Source organism: Eumetopias jubatus, unplaced genomic scaffold, assembly GCF_037043125.1.
Source record: "Eumetopias jubatus isolate StellerSeaLion01/CBP00866 unplaced genomic scaffold, mEumJub1_p1.0 scaffold_5, whole genome shotgun sequence".
NCBI lineage: Eukaryota > Metazoa > Chordata > Mammalia > Carnivora > Otariidae > Eumetopias > Eumetopias jubatus.
The window spans coordinates 25,412,563-25,437,900 of record NW_028274811.1 but is presented as its reverse complement, the minus strand read 5'-3'; the positions used below and the strand labels follow the sequence as shown (position 1 = coordinate 25,437,900).

General features: G+C 37.5%; 2 protein-coding genes and 1 long non-coding RNA gene across 15 annotated transcripts in view; 2 read left to right on the top strand and 1 right to left on the bottom strand.

Annotated features, from left to right (window-relative positions):
- Positions 1 to 16,541, top strand: part of FNIP1 (folliculin interacting protein 1) — a 154,349-nt gene extending 137,808 nt beyond the window's left edge. For both annotated transcript variants that reach the window (XM_028103458.1, XM_028103460.2), the window contains 3 exons: positions 6,900 to 7,097; positions 11,275 to 11,390; positions 13,612 to 16,541. In XM_028103458.1, coding sequence (XP_027959259.1) covers positions 6,900 to 7,097; positions 11,275 to 11,390; positions 13,612 to 13,690 — 393 coding nt within the window. In that variant the 3' untranslated portion in view covers positions 13,691 to 16,541. The remainder of the gene's footprint in view (positions 1 to 6,899; positions 7,098 to 11,274; positions 11,391 to 13,611) is intronic.
- Positions 1 to 22,441, bottom strand: part of LOC114209423 (uncharacterized) — a 58,407-nt gene extending 35,966 nt beyond the window's left edge. The window contains exon 1 of one of the 2 annotated variants that reach the window (XR_003609350.2): positions 21,789 to 22,441. This is a non-coding gene — a long non-coding RNA (uncharacterized LOC114209423). Of the gene's footprint in view, positions 1 to 11,246; positions 12,080 to 21,788 lie in introns of those variants that run through there. The other variant, XR_003609349.2, reaches the window with a different exon arrangement.
- RAPGEF6 (Rap guanine nucleotide exchange factor 6) overlaps positions 22,050 to 25,338 on the top strand; it is a 209,555-nt gene continuing 206,266 nt past the window's right edge. For 9 of the 11 annotated variants that reach the window (XM_028103454.2, XM_088023257.1, XM_088023258.1 and 6 more), the window contains exon 1: positions 22,054 to 22,344. In XM_028103454.2, coding sequence (XP_027959255.1) covers positions 22,276 to 22,344 — 69 coding nt within the window. In that variant the 5' untranslated portion in view covers positions 22,054 to 22,275. Of the gene's footprint in view, positions 22,345 to 25,338 lie in introns of all 11 variants that reach the window. The other 2 variants (XM_028103457.2, XM_028103455.2) reach the window with 2 other exon arrangements.

Sequence of the window (25,338 nt, the reverse complement as noted above, 5' to 3'; positions counted from 1 at the left end):
AGACTTTTATATTAGGAGTTCCACTTCTATTGCTCTGGGAATCATTCCACTATGGTGAAAGGTAAGAGCTTTCTGTCTTTTGCCCTTTGTTTTCATAACTGGGTTTCTAGTCTTTCCCACTTATATTTTCATTTAAGTATATAAGATATTTTACACTCAAAGCAGATCACAGAAAATTTTGAAGAAATGAAAACTAAAATACCAAACTTAATCTTAGCACTAACAGGTTGGATTTTTTTATCATTCATTTTTCTCTCTTCATTGTAAAGTTTACAGTTAATGATTTTAATTATTGTTTGCTAATAATTTTTTTACCATCACATTTAACATGAGAACTATTTCTTATGTGTCTACATGGAAAATCCCATAGGAATCTTTTAATAGATAAATCGTGAGGATAGTACTTTTGAAAAAAATACAGTCTTACTCTTCTGAACTGTTTTGGTAGAGTGTCTTTTCTTTCACTCCTCAGTTTCTAAGAAAGTGGCATTTTTATTACCAAATTAAATATATATTTACTGGGTGCCTGGGTGGCTCAGTTGGTTAAGCGACTGCCTTCGGCTCAGGTCATGATCCTGGAGTCCTGGGATCGAGTCCTGCATCGGGCTCCCTGCTCAGTAGGGGGTCTGCTTCTCCCTTTGACCCTCTTACCTCTCGTGCTCTCTATCTCTCATTCTCTCTCAAATAAATAAAATCTTTAAAATATATATATATATTTACTATATAAAAAATTGAAATGTGTAGAAAGCTAAACACAAGTTTTCCAACTCTGCCATTCATTGGCAGCCATCCTTTTTTTAAATTAATTTATTCAATTAGCCAGCATATAGTACAACATTAGTTTTTGATGGCAGCCATTCTTAATATAAAAACTTCTTCTAGTCATTATGTAGTATGTGGCATCTGATGAAACCCAGACTTGCCAATTCCTATCTGTGTATCCTAAGACAAGATATTTAATTTTGTAGAACCTCAGTTTCCTTGGCTGTAATGAAAGTGATACTGTTTATATACCAGAGTTATACTATGTGGTGTTTTGTGTATATTAGGTACTGCCTGTCTTACACCTTCTTGTCATCATCATTCTATGTGTGTGTGTGCTTGTGTGTGTGTGTGTGTGTGTGTGTGTATATGCATTTTATATACATATATAACTAGGGCCTTTTATATATATATATATATAAAATACCATTAAGTGATATAAATTCTTTTTTACAGATACACATTTTTTTAATATATAGTATATATGTATATAGGGTTTGGAAGGGCAAAGGGAGAGGGAGAGAGAATCTCCAACAGATTCCCCACTGAGGGAGGAGCCCAACACGGGGCTGGATCTCAAGACTCTGAGATCATGATCTGAGCTGAAATCAAGAGTCAGATGTTTGACTGACTGAGCCACTCGGGTACCACTCTTGTGATGGGAACTTTTAAGATCTATTCCCTTAGCAGCCTTCATATATACGTACAGTGTTGTTAAGTATGGTCTCCATGCTGTACATTACATATCCAGAACTTACTTGTCTTGTAACTGGAAGTTTGTACCTTTTGATTAACTTCATCCATTTCTTCCATCCTGCCCCTACCCCCCATCATCCACCAATCTCTTCTCTGTTTCTGTGAGTTTGGTTTTTTTTTTTTTAGATTCTAGGTGTGCGAGATCATACAGTATTTGTCTTTCTCTGTCTGACTTAGTTCGTTTAGCATAATGCCCTCACGGTCCATTTGTATTGTTGCAAATGGCAGGATTTCCATCTTGAGTTCTCATGGCTGAATACTATTCCTCTGTGTGTGTGTGTGTGTGTGTGTTGCTTCTTCTTTATCCATTCATTTATTGATGGAAACTTAGGTGTGTCTGTCTTGGCTAATGTGAATAATGGTGCAATGAACACGGGAGTGCAGATACTTCTTTGATAGCCTGTTTTCATGTCTTTGAATATATGTGTACCTAGAAGTGGTATTGCTGGAGGATATGGTAGTTCTGTTTTTAATTTTTTGAGGAAGCTCCATACTGTTTTCCATAGTGCCTGTACCAGTTTACATTCCCACCATCAGTGTACAAGGGTTCTCTTTTCTTCACACCCTGGCCAATACTTGATATGCTCGTCTTGATAACCAGCATTCTGATAGATGTGAGGTGATACCTCATTGTGGTTTAGATTTGCATTTCCCTGGTGATGAGTGATGTTGAGCATTTTTTATTTACCTGTTGGCCATTTGTATGTCTTCTTTGGAAAAATGCCTATTCAGTTTATCTGCACATTTTAAAAATCAGATTGTTAGGGTTTTGTTTTGTTTTTTCCTCCTTTGCTGTTGAGTTGTATGAATTCCTTATATATTTTGGATATTAACCTCTTATGGTTTGCAAATATTTTCTCCCATTCCATAGGCTGCTTTTTCATTTTGCTGATGGTTTCCTTTGCTGTGCAGCAGCATTTTAGTATAGCTTGCTTTCATTGTCTTGGTTTTTGGTGTCAAATTCAAAAAATCATTGCCAAGACTGATACCTGAGAGCTTACTTCCTATGTTCTTCTAGGATTTTTATGCTTTTGGGTCTTATGTTCAAGTCTTTAATTGGTTTGAGTTGAATTTTGTGTAATGGTGTGCAATAGGGATCCAGTTTCATTCTTTTGCCTCTGGCTGTCTTCCTAGCACCGTCTACTGAAGGAGGCTATCATTTCTCCATTGTATGTATATTCTTGGCTGCTTTATCATATGTTAATAGAGCATTATGCATGAATTTATTTCTGGGTTTTCTATTCTCTGTTGCTCAACTTTTTCTTCCTTTTACTGTTGTTATTAACATTGATACTTCTTCTGTGTTTTAAGAATTTAGGATAATTTCTTTAGTCTGGATTCCCAGAAATGTGATATTGGCCAGGTTTTAAGGTTAGGATTATTTTCATGTTCTTTGAAGAGAGTACACTGAAGTTGATTTGGTACATTTTTAGTTCAGACGTGCAGTTTATTAGGCCATGTTTGAATACTTAGCAGGCAACTGAAAAACCAGGTTTTGTTATAGGGTGGAGATATGGGAATATGTATCTCCTAGAGAAGAGATTGGACAATTTATGTATTGACATTCCGGAAATGCTTGGGAGAGAAAAAAGGCTGGTAAGGTTGTGGATGAATTTGTATTATAGAAGTCATAAAACTCAGAAGATTTAAGAAAAATAAAGCTTTATATTTACTGTTGCCGTCTCACATAAATTACTTCATTTTGTGACTAGGAAGTATCTGAAGCTGGATACAAGCTCAGGAAAAATTGTGGAGGAGGCCACTACAAGGTCTTACTTGAGAATATACTCCCATTTGTTATAGGCTTTCTTTTCCAGACATTGATGATGAAGAGAAAGACTGGGATTGTCTAAATTGAAATTTTATCAGATTAGGACATTGCATATGACAGTCCATTGAGTGAAAACAAGCAATCAAAATGAATGACTGGCACTGCCCCCCATTTTTTTTTTTTTCAACAACTTCTAAAGCAGTTTTGAATTATTTCTGATCATAAGCTTGGTTTTAAGCCCTTCTCACTTGGGAGACTACTGACTTGGGACCATTTTCCTTTTTTTTACCAAAGTAGCTTTTATAGGTTTTGGTTAGATAAACAATTTAACAAACAAAAAAGAGAGGCAAACCAAGAAACAGACTCTTGACTATAGAGAACAAACTGGTGGTTACTGGAGGGGAAGGGGAGGAGGTGGGAGGATGAAATAGGTAATACGGATTAAGGAAGGCAGGTGTTGCACGGAAGTGATGAATCACTATATTTACACCTGAAGCTAATATTACACTGTATGTTAACTAACTGGAATGTAAATAAAAACTTGGGGGGGGGGAAGGAAAAAAAAGAAAAATCTTAGCCACATGCCTTTTGATTGAAGGGCTATAAAGTTAATTTCTAAAATGGTTTGTAACCTTTTAAGCAAGGTGTATTTTGTAGCCGTTTCCTCATTATCTGTTTAGGCATTTCCTTGTGAGGGTAATGGATGTACCCCCTTCATAAATATCATTTCCTAAAGATGCCCACTGCTTTTGAAAGTAGTGTCTGCCTTTAACAGTTTGTTATTCCATTTTGGTTATTTGATCATGCCTCCTGCCTTATTTTTCTTTTATAACCACAGAAATACTTACATTAAAATATGTTTACTGTTATTTTGTTTCTTAAAAATGTAAGGTATACCTTACATCTTTAAACGTATGTACCATTTCCAAAATTATATTTCAGTAATTAAGTTGGTGAACTGAAAAATGTTATATTCCTGGTAAGAGGTGGATAAGAAATATTTGAGTACTATTTTATAACAACAAATATAAAGTTTAGAGTTTCATGGAAAGTTTTCACAGTGTATCTTTCCAGGTTTTTTCTTTGCCATTCTCTTTGTCACTGCCTCTCAGTATCACATTTCACTAATTCAGTAACATGCATCTACTTATGTCTCTAAGTCTTCTCATGGTATTCTCTCTTACGGATTTATCCATATTCCTCTCTGATTTTTCACCAGTAATCCAATCCACACTTAAATGTTATGTCCCTGTGTCACTTCTGTGAAACTCCCACTCACACAAGAACCCATTATTGCCCTCCTCTGCTACCTCAGTACTTGGTATCTATTTTGTCTGTTACACATATGTCTCTTTATAGCCAGTTGTATTTATTTTTATCTCCCACACAGGACTGTGAGCTCCATTGTCTTTGTTTACTTAGCGTCAAGCCAAAAGCCTTATTCATAGTGGTTCTTCATTTACTGGGCAAAGGGATATCCTTTGGGCGTGCGAAACCTGGGTTTATCAAGGAGCAAACCTACATCCTTTGCTATAAAATTGTAGTAACAGTACAAGTTTGGAAGGAAAAAGGCCATTGGGTTCAAGTACTTCAAATTACAGTTTTTGTTTTTTTTTAAGATTTTATTTATTTTTTGACAGAGAGAGACACAGCGAGAGAGGGAACACAAGCAGGGGGAGTGGGAGAGGGAGAAGCAGGCTTCCTGCCAAGCAGGGAGCCCGATGTGGGACTTGATCCCAGGACCCTGGGATCATGACCTGAGCCGAAGGCAGACGCTTAATGACTGAGCCACCCAGGTGCCCCTGAAATTACAGTTTTTAATCTCAGTTTTATTACTGCTATTCCATATGGCCAGTGGTGAATAAATCCTTAGCTTTCTAAGTATAGAAAGATGTCGAAATATTGAGCACTGTAGGATCTTTCTTTTCTTTTCTTTCTTTTTTTTTTTTTTAAGATTTTATTTATTTGACAGAGAGACAGCAAGAGAGGGAACCACAAGCAGGGGGAGTCGGAGAGGAAGAAGCAGGCTCTCCCCCGAGCAGGGAGCCTGATGCGGGGCTTGATCCCAGGACCCTGGGATCATGACCTGAGCCAAAGGTAGACGCTTAACGACTGAGCCCCGCAGGCGCCCCTGTAGGATCCTCCCTTCCTTCCTTCCTTCCTTCCTTCCTTCCTTCCTTCCTTCCTTCCTTCCTCCCTCCCTCCCTCCCTCCCTCCCTCCCTCCTTTTCTCTTTCTTTCTTTCTTTCTTTCTTTCTTTCTTTCTTTCTTTCTTTCTTTCTTTCTTTCTTTTTCTTTTTCTCTTTCTTTCTTTCTTTCTTTCTTTCTTTTCTTTTCTTTTCTTTCTTTCTTTCTTTCTTTCTTTCTTTCTTTCTTTCTTTCTTTCTCTTTCTTTCTCTCTTTCTCTCTCTCTTTCTCTCTTTCTTTCTCTCTCTCTCTCTTTCTTTCTTTCTTTCTTTCTTTCTTTCTTTCTTTCTTTCTTTCTCCATCATTTCTTTTTGATAATGGTGCTTTGTACTTAATTGTCAATTTTGGTCTTTGTGTATAAACCATGAGAAGCCAAGGGCACAGCGATGTGCTATGGGCCTTTTATTTGTATATGTTTAAATTATTTTTCATTGTGCCTTAAACTTTGTAATTATAAAAGTATCATTTAGGTAAATGCTTCTAATAGAAATTCCTACAAAATAAAGATACACAAAAGCAAAAAGACATTCTTATTTGTACTCTTAATATTCCATACTTCTTCACAGAGATCTTCATGATAGAGTCTGATTTGAATATTTTCATTCTTCTCTCTATACATTTGTGTTTAGATATAGATACTAATTTTAAAAAATATAACTGGGATGCATATAATATGTATATGTGGGTGCCTGCATGCACGTGTGTCTAGGTGTTTAATGACTTTTTTTTCTGACTTAATAATATGTCTGGGAGAGCCATCCATATTAGTACCTGGCGATTGGTTTCCTTTTTAAATTGCTGTTAGCCATATTGTGGATATACATTATGGTAAAATAGAAAAACCCAGGGAACATAAGCAGCAAGGTATTTCATGTAATCAAGTGACAGCCCTTGAGATGTTCAAACAAATTAATGTCTGACGACTTGGGATAGTTATCATGGAACCTTACCTTTGACTTGCTCATGTGAATTCTTTTTGCATCAGTTTTTTAAATATTAATGTTTAAATGTTAAAATGTTTAAATCAAAACTTAAAAAAAATACAAAGTTCTGGCAATGAATCTCAACAGTTGTGATTTCTTTTTTTTTGTTTTGTTTTAAGACTTACTTATTTGGGGGGGTAGGGAGAGGGAGAGAGAGAAACTCACGCAGACTCCCCGCTGAGCACAGAGCCCAACCCTGAGATCATGACTTAACCAATGCCACCCAGGTGCCCCCAGTGATGATTTCTATGAGTTATCTCAGGGTATTTGTTACTGAGTTAATTAAATATTCCATTTTCTACTGTCAAGGATTCTTTGGCAATAGTTGTCAGAATTGAATACTCTTTTATTCTGTTTTTAATATCTCTTGCTTGTCTTATTTTCATTAACATTTATTTGAAAACTTCATTTGCTTATCATAAGATGAATTCTTTTTTCCAGCATCCAGTGTTGGATGAACCAATAGCAGAAGCTGTCTGTATTATAGCAGATATGGATAAATGGACTGTTCAAGTGGCCAGTAGCCAGAGACGAATGACAGATAATAAATTGGGAAAGGAAGTCTTGGTTTCCAGTCTTGTGTCCAACCTGCTTCATTCCACTCTTCAGCTTTATAAACATAACTTGTCTCCAAATTTTGTAAGTATGTATAAGGCTTGAATTATTTAGCACTCCGATAGGTGACTGAACTTTATTTACTATATGCCTATGTTGAACACTGCTGTTAGCTTCCTCATTGTTTCCCAGAAAAAAAGATGTTATGGACTAAAGGTTTGTGTTTCTCTAAAATCCATGTGTTGAAGCCCTAATATGGTATTTGGAGATGGGCCTTTGGGAGGTAATTAGGGTTAGATTAGGTGATGAGGGTGGAGTCCTCATGATGGGATTCGTGGATCTTCTAAAAAAAGGAAGAGAGATTGTGAGGACAGAGCCAGAGACAGTCATCTGTGTGCCCAGGTGAGAGCTCTTGCCAGAACTGGAACATGTTAGCACCCTGACCTACACACTTTCAGCCTCCAGAACTGTGAAAAAATAATTCTCTGTTGTTTAAATCACTGAATCTATGCCATTTTATAATGGCAGCCCAAGGGGATGTGTACATGTCTATGTATTGTATGGTTTCAGCAGCTAGAATTTGGTGCCTGACTAGTTTCATATAAGGTACGGACATGCAATGTCCCCAAGCTTTGTGCAGAATGCCAGTGCTTTCTAGAGCCTCATTGTCCTGTTAGGACTTAGAATGAACACTCTTCGTAATACTAAATAACCTGTTACTGAAGACACCATTTCCAACTTTCAAAGTTCTTCTTTTTCTTGTTAGGACAAATATAATACAGCTTACTTAAAAACCTCTGTAGATCAACATGATAAAGGCCACATATGACAAAACCACAGCTAACCTTATTTTCATTGGTGAAATATTGAAAGTTTTACCCCTGTGATCACAGACAGGACATGGATGCCCACTTTCACCACTTCTATTCGTCAGAGTACTAACTAGAAAGCCCTAGCCAGAGCAGTTAAGCAAGAAAAAGAAATGAAAGGCATCCAAATTGGAAAGGAAGAAGTAAAATTCTCTCTGCAGATGACATAATCTTAAATGTAGAAAACTTAAAGATTCCACAAAAAAACTGATAGAGCTAAAAATGAATTCAGCAAAATTGCAAGATACAAAATCAGCATGCAAAGGTAGTTTCATTTACATACATTAGCAATGAACAGTCTAAAATGGAAGTTAAGAAAGCACTGTTAAAGAAGAACAAAGATGGAGGACTCATACCTCCCAATTACTCCAAAGTGACAGTAATCAAACAGTGTGATACTGGCATAAGGACAGACATAAGGCCCAAAAGAATATAATAGCCCAAAAATAAAACCTTACTTATATGGTCAGTTGGTTTTGGACAAGGGAGCCAAGACCATTCAAAGAGGAAAGGAGCCCTTGAAATAAACCATGCTGAGAAAACTGGATATTCACATGTAAAAGAATGAAGTTGAACCCTTACCTATTGCATGTACAGAAATGAACTCAAACTTGAATCTGACTTAAATTGAAACTTAAGTGCTTAAACTATCTGCAAAACTGTTCAAAGAAAACATAGGGGATAATCTTTATGGCATTTGATTTGGCAGGGATTTCTTGGATTTAACACCAAAAGGACAGACAGGTAACAAAAGTAAAGAACAGATACATGGGACTTTATCAATAATCAAAATTTTTGTGCACCAAAGGACACTATCAACAAGTGAAAAGACAATCTGCAGAGCAGGAGAAAATATTTGTAAATCATATGTGTTCAAAGAGATTGGTATCCAGAGTAACAAAGAACAACTCAATTTAAAAATAGGCAAAAAAGGGGTGCCTGGGTGGCTCAGTTGGTTAAGCGACTGCCTTCGGCTCAGGTCATGATCCTGGAGTCCCAGGATCGAGTCCCGCATCTGGCTCCCTGCTCAGCAGTGAGTCTGCTTCTCCCTCGGACCCTCCCCCCTCTCGTGCTCTCTCTCTCTCTATTTCATTCTCTCTCTCAAATAAATAAATAAAATCTTTAAAAAAAAATAAAAAAATAAAAATAGGCAAATAGACATTTCTTTAAAGAAGTAGACATGGTCAATGAGCATATGAAAAGATCTTCAGGAAAGTACATATCAAAACCACAGTGAGGTAGATACTCCTTCACACCCATAAGTGTGGCTATGACAAAAAACACAAAAACAACAAGTATTAGCCAAACTGTGGAGAAATTGGAACCCTTGTGCATTGCTGGTGGGAATGTAAAATGGTGCAGCTGCTGTGAAAAACACTTTGGCAGTTCTTCAAGAAGTTTAACTTTGTATTGCCCTGTGATCCAGCAATTCTACCTATGGGTTTATACTCAAAACAGTTGAAAGCAGGGACTCAAAAAATTGTACCATCATGTTTATGGCAGCATTATTTGAAATAGCCAAAAGTTGAAAACACCTCATGTCCATTAACAAATGAATGGATAAACAAAATGTGGTATAATACATAGAATGGAATAGTTCAGCCAAGATAAGGAATGAAATTCTGATACATTCTGATACAATATGGATGAACCTTGAACACATTATGCTAAGTAGAATATGTGAAAAGGACAGATATTATAGGATTCTACTTAAATGAGGTCTTTAGAACAGGCAAATTCATAGAGACAAAGTAGATAGAGATTACCAAGGGCTTGGGGGAGGAGGGAATGAGGAGTTATTATATAATGGGTACAGAGTTAATGTTTGGGATAATGAAAAAAGTTCTGGAAATGGATAGTGATGATGGTTGCACAACATTGTGACTATACTTAATGCTACTGAATTGTATACTTAAAAATGGGTAATATGGGGGGTGCCTTGGTGACTCAGTCAGACATATGAGGACTCTTGATCTCAGCTCAGGTCTTAATCTCAGGGTTGTGAGCTCAAGCCCTGTGTTGGGCTCTGTGCTGGGCGTGGAGCCTACTTTTTAAAAAAAAGGGTAATATGGTAAATTCACAGATATATGTAAATTATATATACAGTTCATATATATGTGTGTGTGTGTATAATTTCTATTTTGTTTTTCCAAGAAGAAAGTGGGTTTTTATTAGCAGTTTGGGTTTTTTTTTTATTTTTTATTTATTCATTTATTTTTTAAAGATTTTTTTAAATTTATTCGTTTATGATACAGAGAGATAGAGCATAAGTGGGGAGAGAGGAAGAGGGAGAAGCAGACCCCCTGCTGAGCTGGGAGCCTGATGGGGCTTGATTCCAGGACCCTGGGATCATGACTTGAGTCAAAGGCAGACGCTTAGCCATCTGAGCCACCCAGATGCCCCTGGTGTTTTTTTAAGTAAGCTCCACACCTGATGTGAAGCTCAGACTCACAGCCCTAAGATCAGGAGTCCCACACACTACCAACTGAGCCAGCCAGGTGCCCCTATTAGTAGTTTTTTTTTTAGATTTTATTTATTTATTTGAGAGAATGAGATAGAGAGAGCATGAGAGGGGGGAGGGTCTGAGGAGAAGCAGACTCCCCGCTGAGCAGGGAGCCTGATGCGGGACTCGATCCTGGGACTCCAGGATCATGACCTGAGCCGAAGGCAGTCACTTAACCAATTGAGCCACCCAGGCGCCCCCCTATTAGTAGTTTTAAAAGTTGATTTTCATTGGAAAGGAATCCTCTGGAAGAATTCAATGTTTTAACACCTGAAACTCATGCTTTTTCCTCAAATATTATAGCATCCATTCACATGCAAAATCACCTATTTTATTAAATTGAGCAAATTAATTGATAAGGGAAGTGTATGTGTTTTAGTTTTTAATGTTCTAGCTTAGAAACATCTGTCTTCTAGTAAGGACTACTGGGCATTTTCTGTGAGCTATTGCTAACTTTTTTCTTTAACTCTCCATGGGAGAATGCAGCCTTTCCTGTGTAACATCAATTTATGAGTGTTATATTTATCAAATTTGGAATAAAAACATTTTTTAAAGTTCTGGAAATGTGTAGTGGTGATAATTTCACTTTTTTTGGATGTACTTAATGCTTCTCAATTGTACATTTAAAAATGGTTAAAATGGTAAATTTTTTATTATGTATAATTTACCACATTTAAACAAAAACAAAAACTCTGTAGGATCTAAATCTTTGATATTAACTCGAAAAAAATACAATCCTTCAGATAAAATTATGTGCTTTAAAAATGTGCTCCAAATTTTCGTGTATGTAGGAAAAACAATTGTCATAAACACGATGCTTTGGAATTTGCCATTACTTCGAGCTAGAAACCATTTTCTTACCTGGTTCTTGTTTCCCCCTTAACTGCAGTGTGTAATGCATCTTGAAGACCGATTACAGGAGTTATACTTCAAAAGCAAAATGCTGTCTGAGTACCTGAGGGGACAGATGCGTGTTCACGTCAAGGAGCTAGGAGTGGTTCTAGGGTATGTTTGTGGCTTTGTTTTCTTATTGCACTTTCTTTAGGCAAAGAATATTCCCCAGAATTGCCTTTTAGAAGTTGGACACTGTTATCAGTTGGGTTGCTTTATACCATATAAAAGCAGATCCTTGGCTTCCGCTGATCTGAAAGGCATTGTCCCTTATACTATTACAGTAAGTTGAGAAACTCGTAATTTACTTACGTTGTAAACTCATCATTCCCAGCATCTGCCCTTCCATCCAAATGAGCTGACTGAAGTAACACCATTCTGTGGGTGGTAGTATATTATCTACATATTATTACTCCTTCTCCATTATCTTTATGTCTGTCTACTTTGCAGTTATCCCTGGGAAGAAGACATTTTTTTAAAATGCTAACTGAAGGAAGAACAGGAAATTGGTGGGAAACACTGATTAGCGCTTTTCATTATATTTTGTAGTCACTTTGCCTATGTTCTATGGCTTCTTGTGTGTGTGTGTGTGTGTGTGAATTATTTTCTGAAATCCTAGTTGCATAAATTGAAACAAGCTAGAACTTTTAATTAAGCTTTTTAGAAGGAAGAGAGAACCAACATCAAGTAGCAACTGTGTCAGAAACCAAATTAAATTCTTTCATTAATATTATTCCTCATCATCTAGATTGGATATAGATGATTGTGTGTGTCATGCCTTTATTTAAAAAAATTTAGGGGCACCTGGGTGGCTCGTCGTTAAGCGTCTACCTTCAGCTCAGGTCATGATCCCAGGTTCCTGGGAACGAGCCCCACATCGGGCTCCCTGCTTGCTAGGAAGCCTGCTTCTCCCTCTCCCACTCCCCCTGCTGTGTTCCCTCTCACTGTGTCTCTGTCAAATACATGAATAAAACTTTTAAAAAAAATTTAAAAAACATAAAAAATGTAAACTAGTTTTTAATGTAATAGGCATATAACCAAATTTTAGTGCATTTTGACATAAAATTGTCACTGTCTTTTCCCCAACGTCTGATCCTCACCCAAACACAATTAATGGATTGTCTCTTCTTACAGAATTTTTAAAATATAAAAAGTATAAATTGGTTTACTTTCTGTATATCATTGTGCAACTTGACTTTTAATATATTGTGAATGTTCATTTAAGTACATACTGATTTATCCCATTACTTTTAATGGTTGTATAGCATTTCATTATATGGTAGAATTTATATTATTTTTAGGTTTTGTGCTATTACAAATCAATGCTGGAATGAATATAAATCTTTGAAGTTTGTAGGATAAATTCTTAGAAGTAGAATTTTTGGTTAAAGGACATGTGTATTAAATTTTTGATGGATATTGTTATTGTGATAGATAATACTAAAGGTTGTCCAAAAAGTATCAGAATAAATTCTCACAGACAGCAGGAAGCACACTCTTTCTACTGCTGGCTATTACCAAGCTTTTTCATCTTTGTCAAGCAGCTAGCTGAAAAAATGTAATGTGATTTTATTCAGATTTATTCTTTAACCGTGAATAAGCCTACATAACTTTTTCTATATTTAATGGCCACTTTTTTTCCTATAAATTATTCATGGTAGGATGTATTTTTAAGAAGCTTCCATTACAAAGAAAAGCAGCAGCTGCGGCTCCCATTACTTCTTCCCAGTACTTTTTTTTTTTTTAAAGATTTTATTTATTTCAGAGAGAGAAAGCACGAGAGAGTGTGCATGCATGAGGGGATAGGGGCAGAGGGAGAGGGAGAGAATCTCAATTGGCCTCCACTTGCCCTGAGTGCAGAGCCCAGTGTAGGGCTCTATCTCACGACCCTGAAATCATGACCAGAGCCGAAACTAAGAGTTGGATGCTTTACTGACTGAGCCACCCAGGCGCCCCCAAGTACATCTATAAAAACATTTGTATCCAAAATAGTATGGGTGGACACATTTATTCTATTATTAGACTTTATTGTATTTCTTAAGATACTGTCCCTTGCCCTGATGCCTGGTCTATTAGATCAGTGAGATGCTTTCCTACATCCATGACTTTGTTACTGTTGGGTTTCAGTGGCTTTCTTTTTTAAAAAATCTTTTGTTCTGGTTTTTACTTACTGAAACATTTCCAGTTTGATCTTCAACTCTCTTACCCTTTTCCCTTTGGCCCGAGTGGCCTAGGTTCTTGACTGCTGAGATATGGTATGTAGCATTTATTACCTGTAAGACCATGTCTTGGTTACAGAAAGCCTAAACTGAGATTTTTGTTTTCTTTGTTTCAGGATTGAATCCAGTGATCTTCCTCTTCTGGCTGCTGTAGCAAGCACTCACTCTCCATATGTTGCTCAGATACTCCTTTAATATAAAGGCTGTTAGAAATTAACTTTGGTAGAAAGTTAAACAGAAACCAAGGAAGTAGTTGCAACATTCATTTATGGCAGTGTTTTTCCCTGTTAGTCTTCGATCTGAATGAGTCAAATGCCTGGGTATTCTGCGTTGCAGTACATATTGTGTGATCATTGGACTGCTTTTTCCTTTTGGTTGGACTTTTGGGGGGTGGTATACTTTTAACCAAGTGAAACTAAAACAGCATAAATAATTTTGAGGGAAAGCATTTGAAAAAGCCAAAGTGTAGAAATTTCTAAGTGAGTAACATCAAGGAATTTCATATGATCACTCCCGTGTTGCCAAACTCATAAATAGCAATGGATGTCTCACGATTAAATGGCTCAGCAATAGTCATTTCATTAGTTTTAATTCCTTATTTCTAAGGTATGGATAGATCTATAAAAGCTTGATTATTTGTTCTTTTGTTTTTCAATTCAAAATAGTAATTTTGGGGTATTTCTTGAAGTATTTTAAACAGCCTGTTAGTTATAGTAAATCCAGGATAATGAGTGTAAATGTGTGTATGTTATCCACCCAAGTGTACATATGTATCTATTTTTTAAAAAAGGAGTGGTAGAAATACAAGATTGATTGGTAAACATACCTTTTTTTAAAATATTTTCAACTAGTAAAAATTGTAAATAGTGTTTAAATGTTACTCTCTGGTGAATTTTCTGTTCACACACCCTAAAATATAACTAAAACCAATCTTTTTTTAAGGCTGAGGAATGTAGATTCCCAAAATAAGAATACTACTTTATACCATTTGTTTTGTTTATAAGTATAAGCTAATTCTTAAAAATGTTAATATTTACATATTTGCATCTAATTTAATAAATGAAAATTAGGATTAAAAATTACACCAAAGCATTGGGAAAAATAATACTATTTTCTTTAAAAGTGCTCAGGTAGCCAAGGCCTTTGCTTTCACTATCAGCCCTTCTTGAACCCACAGGAACTGAATATTTGTTTCACTGCTTCATAATATTCAGTTTACACTAATAGAGCTCATTTTACCTCTTAAAATTATTCTCTTTTCTCTAACAGCCCTTCCCTTCCAAAACCTAATTTTTTTTCAAATACTTTCACTTTTCAGTTGTTAATGTTTTTGTATATATTGTCGAGTGTTGCTTATGAGAAAGGCTAATATGGAACCAAACTCTTGTAAGTAATGTAAATAGAAAGATGGGTAGATAAAGTTTTCAATATGCTCTACTACCTCAGTTTACTTGAATACTACATTATAGTTTATTCTTTACTTATCTGATCTAAGATACTTTTAATGCTAGACGTGAAATTGGTTTCTGCTTTCATGGACTATTTTCATCGTAATTAATTGATTAGCTTAAAAGCCCACTTGTTTATTCTCTTACTAAGTATAATTACTGTATAATACATTCATTCTTGCTGTTTGAATTTTTAGTAATTAAGGAAAATTTCTGTGGTTTGTTTAGTCTTTGGCCTTGAATTTATAGTGTTGGGTCACATTTTGCCTTGTTCTTTATGTATTCAAGAAATCTCCAACTAGACAAGAAATGGTTGTTTTGATGGAGTGTAAACCTGAAATCGTGCCTGCAATCACTTTTGCCCCTGCGTCCTATCAGCTGGTCCCAGTTAGTACCTGAGTCTCCTGTGGATGACTTGCTGCCAAAGAGTATTTATGGATGTTTTCTTTGGCTTAATTTTCTTTTCATTATTGAAATTCTTCCCTCTTTTATTGTTTGGAATTCTATGAATCAGTCTCTTTGGCAGAATTCAGAATATAGACAGATTAGTAGGTGGGCCATTGTACATTATTTTTTGACTGTAGTTGAGAATGGTATGTACCAGGTAGATAATGTCTGTTTTTGCTTGTTCCTTTTTAATTAATCGTCAAACTATTTGAAGTCTTGTTTGAAATCTCTGTCATTTAGGAAATCTAGTCTTCAATAAATGGATGGCCCATGCTACCGTTACTTTTAAAAGTAAGCTTACGGGGGCGCCTGGGTGGCTCAGTTGGTTGTCTGCCTTCGGCTCAGGTCATGATCCTGGGGTCCTGCCTGCTTCTCCCTCTCCTCTCCACTCATGCTCTCTCTCTCTCTCTCTCAAATAAATAAAATCTTCAAAAAAATAATAAAACTAAGATTTGCTCAGAAGGAAGAGGCCTATAGTTTCTTATAGAATCATTAATCCTTATAGGATTCCTGAGTTTTATAATTCCTAACCCTCTGTAATTTCTACTACCTTCATCATAGTCTTGTTTTTCCTTACACAAAGCCCAAGGAATGAGCTGCTACTTCTTTAAAGTGTGATCATTATGATGAATGTGAAAAGTTTTGGCCTGTTCAAAATAATTTTTTCAACTTCCTATGGTACAAATATGTGTTACATATTTTAAAAACCTGTTTGTTTCAACAGGAAATAAAAAAAACTTGCAACAGGAAATGAAAAAGGGATCTTTTACATTATAGATTTAAAACTAATTTTTCCTTGTATATAAACTAATTGGTTTGATTTGAAATATTACTGGCTTTTATTAATATGTCTTAATATTGAGTTTGAAAATGTTAAGTGCAATAAACATACTAGCACAGATTTTATTTTGTTGCAATTGGCATACACTGGGGATGATCACTTTAAAAAAAAAGATTTTACACAATGCCTACTTCTGGTGGATGTCTTATGAGATTGTTCTGCTTTCTCTAAGTTATTTAGATGGTGGGATATGTAAAATGTATATACTTGTTCCTTGTTCTGTATACATTTCTCAAATGTACACCTGTATTATAATAACCTCCCAGTTCTAGGGGAAATTTGTGCAATAAATACACGTCAATTTGATGGACGATGTTGGTCTTTATTTCATGTGTAAATAAGGTATATGTAATATGGACTCTGGTGTCTGCTCACTTGTATTCTTTTCACAAGTGTGGCACTTCTAGATATGTGATCTTGTTCATAATGTCCTTCTTTAATCCCAAATTTCTTTACTGGTATTTAGTAGAATCTACTTTCTGAGGTGGTTGTGCAAATCAGGTGAAATAATGAATGTCAAAAATTTATCTCAGTGCATGGCACACCCCCTGTGCTCAATAATTCTTGGCTGTTGCTATTACTGGGTAATCTGTCCAGCCTCCCCGCTATGGCCACCAGCTGTTGTGGGGAGAATTTAACGTTATGTTCTTATGAATGAAAATATAGTCACAAAAAATATACTGGTATAATGTTCCATTTGACCTGTTCATGATGACAAATAGAAAATTTAACTGAAAACAAACTATAATTTATTTAAAACCTAGAAGAAGCCATGTAAACCAGTTAAGAACATGGTATTCAGTACAAATTACCATTGACTTTATTTTTTTACTTTTTTTATTTTTTTTTTAAGATTTTTATTTATTTGACACAGAGAGAGTGAGAGAGAGAGCACAAGCACAGGGAGCGGGAGGCAGGCAGAGGGAGAGGGAGAAGCAGGCTCCCCATGGAGCAAGGAGCCCGATGCGGGGCCTGATCCCAGGACCCCGGGATCATGACCTGAGCCGAAGGCAGCCGTTGAACCAACTGAGCCACCCAGGCACCCCACCATTGACTTTATAATTAAACCAAATATCGCCAGTTGGTTTGTTCACTGATTTGCATGTGACTCTGAGCAAGTCTGTCCTCTTCATCTTCATTATAGGGTAAGTAAGCTCTTTCATCAGTCCAGAGTGCCTGCTCTGCAGCAGTGATTCAGCCCTGAGTAGGCTGTTGAGATGCCAACTTAAGTTACTCAGGCCAGTTGATTTGGGCAGAGTTATGTCAAGAGGAAGAATTAGACCAGTGGCTCTTTGTAGTGCCTGTTTTCATATCATTTTATATATATCACTCTTACATTTGACCAAAGAAAATAAGTGCACTATTTTAAAGCAGAGAGGAAGTGTCAAGTATTTGGGAAGCATTCATCAGATATTTTAGAGGCTTATAACTGGTACCTGTGTTGATATGCACTGTTCCCACATACAAATTCAGAGAAATCTTGGAACATTTCTGAGAAGCAGAGAGGAGTGATTTTGGTAGTAAGAATCTGAAACACAGACTTTAATCTGAGATCACACAGTCTTTCCATGAGGGTTTGTTTTGTTTCTCAGACCAGAATGGTTTCCACCTAGTATGTGGTGACAAATGTATTGTAAAAGATCATCTGGTATTCGTTTGTTTTTGCTGTTAGGATGGCACATGGAACCAAACCTGAGGTGGAGGTGCAAGGGCGGGGGAGCTGGGAATTGTAGCTTTGAGTAAAAAGGTAGAGGTTAGAGAGTCTAGTAGTGCTTCTTATCCTTGCTTTGGAGTGCAGACCATGGACTTGGTCTTGTTTGTTCTAGGTTTAACCTTTGAGACATCCCTTAAAAAAAAAAAAATATATATATATATATATAAGCAGTCCAAAAGAGATTTTTAAAGAATATGTGAAATTCCCACCCATATTTGTCAGAACTTTGGTGGTCTTAAAGCATATGCTCAGAGCTTCCATCAACCCCCACTATGTAGTCTCCTGAGACTTGGTCCCTTTTAATTCTTTTAAAAGAAACTCTGATCAAAGTGAGCCTAGACCAATCCCTTCATTAAATTACAGACAGATCTCTAGGTTAACACTGATTAGACCTCGCACAGATAAATCTGTATTTACTCTTAAGGAGAGTACTAAGTTGAAGAGGATTGAGCTTCCTTGTTTTCCAAGTGACTATTTTAACAAGGGCAGTCCAAAAATAATCTCGATATTCACCTCAGTGCTCATCTATTCAGATTCTTGGTAAAGGCAATGTTACCTAAATTGTCTCAAAGGGAGTCACATTGTTGAAATGTGTAAATATAAGGGAGATTCTTCTCAAGAAACTTGTGATGCCACTCTTGTGTCACACAATTATTCCAGCACTCACAAGTCGGTATCCTTCATTGTGTGAAGGGGCTGGAATTAAGTTGGGTCAGACTAGTTCAGAACCTGACTTAGTTTAAAGTAGTTTTTAAACCTCGTCACATACTGGAAACACCTAGGTAGCTTTTGAGAAATACTAATTCCTAGACCCCACCCTCAGATTCTGATTTAATGACCATAATTGACTTTACGGATTTGGGCCAAAAAATGCTTTTTTTTTTCCTCTAGTAGTGACTCCATTTCCCAACATACTCCAAATCTCAAGTCTTTACTTCATTCCAGGTGCTATTACAACCAGTGCTCTTTACTACCATATTTTTGTTGGTTTGCTATTTTTTGGTAAGATAACCATTCTGAGTATGTCTGCCTAATTAGGATTCGGTTTTGCATAAAACATTTGCTTCACCAGACCTCTTTCTTTGCCATTGGAGAAAAATCAAGTGCCCTTTTTTTTTTAAACAGCAAAATCCCCTCTTAATTACTTCGTCCTTAGATAATTCCATTTGTTCATTCAACAAATACTCATTGAGCACCTGTTATATGCAATATAACAAGTCTGGGTGCCAGGTATATGCAGTAAATAACACAAACCTTCTGTGTTCTTAGGGAATTTACGTATTTCCCACTGGTGGGGGAGATAGATGAAAATATGGTATCAGATTATGGTATGTATAATGAAGAAAAATAAAGTAGGGTAAGGAATTAAGCCTTTTTTTTTTTTTAAAGATTTAACCATGTTTTGTTTTTCCTAGAATTTAATAAACTGCTTGCATTCAGAACCATTATTTTTCCTTTCAGATACTGGTGAATACTATCCTAGAGGTTGCCTTTTCTCTGAAAATAGCTATAAGAGTTTTCACTGTCTATTCACCTCGTTCAGCATAGCAGAGCACAATATGAGATGGTAAGGACAAGAAAGATTTTCAAAGTGTGCTTAAGTTTAGATTTGTGTAGTTACCATGGACATTTATTGTTTTTACTATTGCTGTCTTATGATAAAGCTAATAAAGGTATTTTTGTGTAATTTTTTCATGAAATATTATATGGTACCTGTGAAAATATTATATGGTACCTAGAAAAATCAATATATACTAATGTAACCCTAACTTAGGTCAAGAAGCAAATCAATTCTAGTAATGTAGAAGCCTCTCCCTCCATGTGCCCTATCCCGATCATAATCCTCTCTCAACATTTTTGTAACTACAGTCTGATCTTTGTGAACATCCTCTTTTTTCTTTCTACTGCATCCCTATGTGATATAATTTAATTTTGCTTGTATTTGAGCCCTGTGTTATAATTATTTCATATTTTGTTTTGCTTTTTTCCCTCTCAACATTACGGTGGAGATTCATCCACTGAATCCAGTTGTATATTCATTCTGTTATTGATGGACATTGGTGTTAGTTTTTGGCTAATACGAACAATGAACATTTTTGTTTATCTTTTCTAGTGTACATGGTATTCTTCAGGACATATTACCAAGGACTGGACTTGCTGTGAAAGGGTATTTTTCAGGTTTACTAGACGATTTTTTTCTGCCAAAGCAGTTTCCCAGTTTACACATACAACTGCAGTTCGTGACAGTTCTTGTTGCTGCACATCTTCATGAATACATAAATGTGTTTCTTGAAGTTATTAATGAAAAAAAAATTAGGCGTTAAAAATCTTTCCAGTTCTTCACACTTTAATTTCTGCTTCAGAGAAATCACTTTTCAGAGGTAAAGTAATAAAGAGTAGGCAACATCCGAAATACTGCACATGTATTATCTCATGTAAGAGAATCCCAAAGCAATGGCCTTTACTAGTCCCATTTTACAGATAAGGAAACTGAAGTAAATAGATATTAAATAACTTAAATTGGTATAAATAGAAATGGTCTATTAAAGACACAAAATCAGATGTTTGCCGGTAAGGTCTAACATGGTTGTCATGCTTTAATTCCTTACCCCCGCTTTCAAATATTTATGTGGCCCTAGAAACTGATCCTTGAAGAATGAAAGGGCTAATGTTTGTGTTCCTTGGCAGATCTTTGAGAGGATGTTTATACACACACAAAAAATGAGGAAAATGGGTCATTGCAATTCCTTGTGATCTCTCCACAATTACTTTATTTCCAGAATGGCTGAGCCACAACTTCCCTGGTAGGGTTTTTGACCTATATTCAAAAAAGAAATGTGCTAATATTATGTTGAAAACTTCAAGTTTGGGCAAGCCCAACGACCAACAGAAAACAAAACTATTAATATCAGCCATCACTACCAGGTTCCAGAAATATAAACGATGCAGCCTGAATTCTCCTTTCCCTTTTGTTACTCTAAGATATAATTTTAATTCTTAGCACGTCATTAGAAAAAATGTCATAATCATAAATCTCTTTTAGTTATTGAGTGAACTATGCTAACTGCTGTGAGAAATACCAAGATGTACCTAGATGTGGCATACAAATCTCAGGAAGCTTAAAATTCATTAAAAAGAACATGCCTATGATGGCTACCAATTAAGGAATTTTGAGACCAACGCGGCCCATCAATGCGCCAAAGGGACGGCAGTGAAAAATACTGTTCTAGAACGAATGGATTCTGAAATTCTATGTCTTCTCACAGTTAAAACCTAATCTGCAGGTGCCTGGCTATGTCTGTTTTTCTTACCAAGGGACCAGTAAATAAATGGAAATTGGCTTTATTCGCTCTGTTGGGAAACAGGCTAGTATATAAAATGTAGTGCGAAACTGGTCACTCCTGAGTCCAGGCGGCCCTAAATCTCCCCCCGCCCCAGGAAAGGGCTGAGCTGAGCGAGGGCTGCCCTGGGCATTGGTTATGTGAACACAGTACACACCTGACTTCGCGAGCCAGCACTAACTGGGAGCTGGCCGCAGGACCAGCGCCCAATTCCTGCTCAAGGCCGCGAGACTTTAATTTCTCTGCCCCGATCTCAGTACGTCCGTAATGGAAAGGGCAAGTACTTTCTGACGGCCTCCTTCCACAAGAGATTCGTTTTATTAAAAGAGACGCAGGGAAGAGTCAGTGAACTTCCTCGTTCGCGAAACGGCAGCGAAGATTCCTGCACTTTCTCCAAGAAAGGGGTGTCAGCTTTGCAGAACTGGAGTTTGGCCCCAAGTCTGGCCACACCCTGAGCTTCCGGATTAGGGCACAAACAGAACCCTCCCCCCAGAACACTTACCCTTACGGTACGGCCCCAACAGGCTATTTTTGCTCAGTCCTTCACGGCGCGTTTCCGGCCTCTGCGCCGGAAGTTGGAACGACTGAAACCGCAAATCCGAGGCGGATCCCGTGACCGCTTCAGGTGAGATCTCGCGACGTGTCTTCAAATCTCACGAAGAAGAGTCGAAAGAGGCCTAACTGCACCGCCCCAGTTTTTACGTCACCGCGGAGACACGCCCTTGGGCGCTCGTTTGCGTGCTCGCCCCGCTGCGCATGCGCACCTGCCCTCCTTCCGCCCCCGTGCGGGCTTCCCTCTGGCCAGTCGCGCGTGGGCTGAGGCCCTGGGCGGGCGTTGCGAAGGTTTGTTTGCTCAAGTGCTGACCCTGGGGCGGTCAGGAGTTCTCTACCTCGGGGGTAGAGGGTGCAGACCCCCTACCTAAGGTGAATGTGCTGTCTCGTGGACTGCTAAGGACAGGCTGGGGAGCAGGGGGGCCGGCACCGCGGCCATGAACTCACCCGTGGACCCCGGCGCTAGGCAGGCGCTGAAGAAGAAGCCTCCTGAGCGGACCCCCGAGGTAAGGCTGGCCGACGCTAGCGTGCGTCCCGCTGTCCAACGGACAGCATCCTCCTGTCGGTCCGAAAGCTGCGGCGACTGTCCTCTTGCCGGAGTCTCGCACCTGCTGCCAGTATATCTGTTCTCTGCGTTCCCCCCCCCCCCCCCCCCCGCCAAAGGCCCTTCTCGCCGGGGTGATGACCGCCTTTCCTGCTTGAGGTGCAATCTTCCCGCACACCCGTCTTTGCCAGTAACTTCCTAGTGTTTTCGATAAGAAGACACCGTAACAAAATCGTATTTTCTCAGGGCAAAATGTGGGTCTCGGAGTGAGAGTGTCCCTAGATAGATAGAAAAACAAGGTAGAAATTGTTAGTAGTCAAATACTCAAAAAGTAACTTCTCTTTAAAGGTCCCTGAAGTTGCCTAGAAAAGAAAGTTTTCAAAATCAGCTTAAAACTTTGCATCCAGTCAGGTGATGAATTCTGATGGTGGATGATGCATATTTAAAGATTTGGTGGTTCTGGTTGGTACTTTCTCAGACTGTCAGCGGGAAATTTTTCAGTATTTTCTGCTTGGATCCAAAATTTGCTCTGTTGGGTTAGCATCAGTGGCATCAGCTTAAATGAATTTCATTTGGCCTCTATGCTGATTTTCAGTCACATAACTGAAACCTTGTAATTTTGCATAGCCCTATAGAGTGCTTAGATTTTGTGGGAGGTTTTCCTTGATTTGGAGTAGTTTCTGTAATAAGTGGTGTATTTCTTAAACCAAAAAGCAATAATAAGAGTGTGAAGGGATTGTTAGATTGTATATGGTTGCAATGAATGAAATTAAATGGTTAGTTCTTAAGCCACTTTGAGGTTTTTTTCAGATTTATAGTGCTTTGCATAGTGGATCTCAGTAACTTTTGTGATATGACATTAGTCAAGGTGTAACTGTAGCTGTGCTAAGTCAAACTTTTTGGGGATCCTTATCTTTAAATGAAAACAAGGCAAATTCTGCCTCTTTCCAGAGTCCTCATTTTGAGACCTACATTTATTATCCCATGTGTTTTAATTTCCCTGTGATGATTCTTCAAGTCATTGTGAGCTAATTGAAAGCCTTCACCTTCACAGGTGAATCTGCTATAGTTTTTATATAATTAGAAATGATTATGCATGTCTTGCAATCTATAATGTAGGTTTTACTTTTAAATATTATTTACGATAAATTCACATTTTAATGGGAAAATCTTACTTTAGTGGCATAATTAGTTTCTTTGGAATGGCCTATTTTTGAGCCTTAGGGGATTTTCTTTCTTCCTTCCTCTTTTTCTTTTGTTTTTTTGGTTTTAGAAGATTTTCTAAACTATTCAGAAAATTATGTTGGCCGGTGTGTGCCGCGTTAAGTACTTTATCTTGTTTTACTGGAACAGCAGCATTGTTTGAGGGAATGCTGACCAACTGCCCACAATACAGTCTACAATCCTGACATAGCATGGTAACTGCTTGATTTATTGGCAGTGCTTTTGAGTGAATATAGAATTTGTCTGCAGTACAAAAGTATGAGTAAAGAAGTGGTAACCTAAATCCAAGTGATGATTTATTTTTGAGAATTTCATCAAATTATGTTTCTCTGTTCAGGAGATCTTTATTCTTTTAGTGGACTTTTAAATTTTTATTATAAATATTTTCATTTAACACAACTGAAATCTTACAAATTCAAGGCACTATTCTGTGCACTGGGATGTATCAGCGAACTAAACAGGCGTGCCCTACTGGTGCTTGCAATTCTAATGGAAGGGGCAAGGGAGAGACGGGAAAAATACAATCAAGTAAGTTAAATAATATGTGATAATGGCTAATTTAAGAAAGAATAAAAGGATTGGAAGCACAGGGCAAGGGCTGGGTTGCAGTTTAAATAAGATGGTCATTGTTGTGATTTCTGAGAAGATGACTTTTTTTTAAATGATTTTGTTTATTTACTTGACAGAGAGAGAGAGACAGAGAGAGAACACAAGCGGGGGGAGTGCGAGAGGGAGAAGCAGGCTTCCCGCCAAGCAGGGAGCCTGATGCGGGGCTCGATCCCAGGACCCTGGGATCATGACCTGAGCCGAAGGCAGTCGCTTAACCAACTGAGCCACCCAGGCGACCCTGAGAAGATGACTTTTGATTGAAGGCTTGATGCATGTGATGGAATTAGCTCTGGAGATATATGGGGAAAGAGCTTTTGAAATAGAGGGAATAGTCATTGCACTTCAGGATGAGGGTATGTCTGGTGCGTTCAAGGAATAGCAAGGAGCTGTTAGTGACAGGAGGAGAGTAAACAAGGGTGAGAATTGTAAGAGATGAAGTTAGACAATAATAGTAGTGTAGGAGGGAGTGTATCGTTAACGTCTTTGTAAGTCATTGGAAATTCTTTAACTTTTTTTTGTGTGAAGGGGGGAGGAGTACCAGAGGATTTTGAAGCAGAGGAGTGATATTATCCTACTTAACTTTTTAAAGAGCCCCCTGGTTGCTTGCTGGGTTGAGAACAGACTATATGGGAGCAAGGGTAGAAAGAAGCAAGCATGTCAGTTAGAGGCTATCATGTTGAAGTCGGGAAGCGCTGATTATAACTCAGACTGAGGTGATAATAATGCAGGTGGCAAGAAGTAATCAATTACAGAAATATTTTGAAGGTTTAGCCAACAGGATTTGCTAATAAATTAACCATGTGCTTTGGGGGAGAGAAAAGCATCGAGCAGGGTTTCAAGGTTTTTGGCCTGAAAATCAGTGTTGGAGTTACCATCAAAGAGTTTCAGCTGGTGTGAGAGATGGGGAAAGCTGCTGGAGGAGTAGGTTTTGGGAGGGAAGATCAGGAATTCAGTTTCGAAAATGTTAAGTTTGAAATGTCTTTTAGAAATGTTGAGTAAGGAGTTGCATATGCAAATTTGTATTTCTATAGAGAGGGCTGGGCTGGAGATTTTTTATATTTTATATATTATATATTTTATGTTTTATATTCATTCGCTAGTAGATACTATTTCAAGTCGTGAG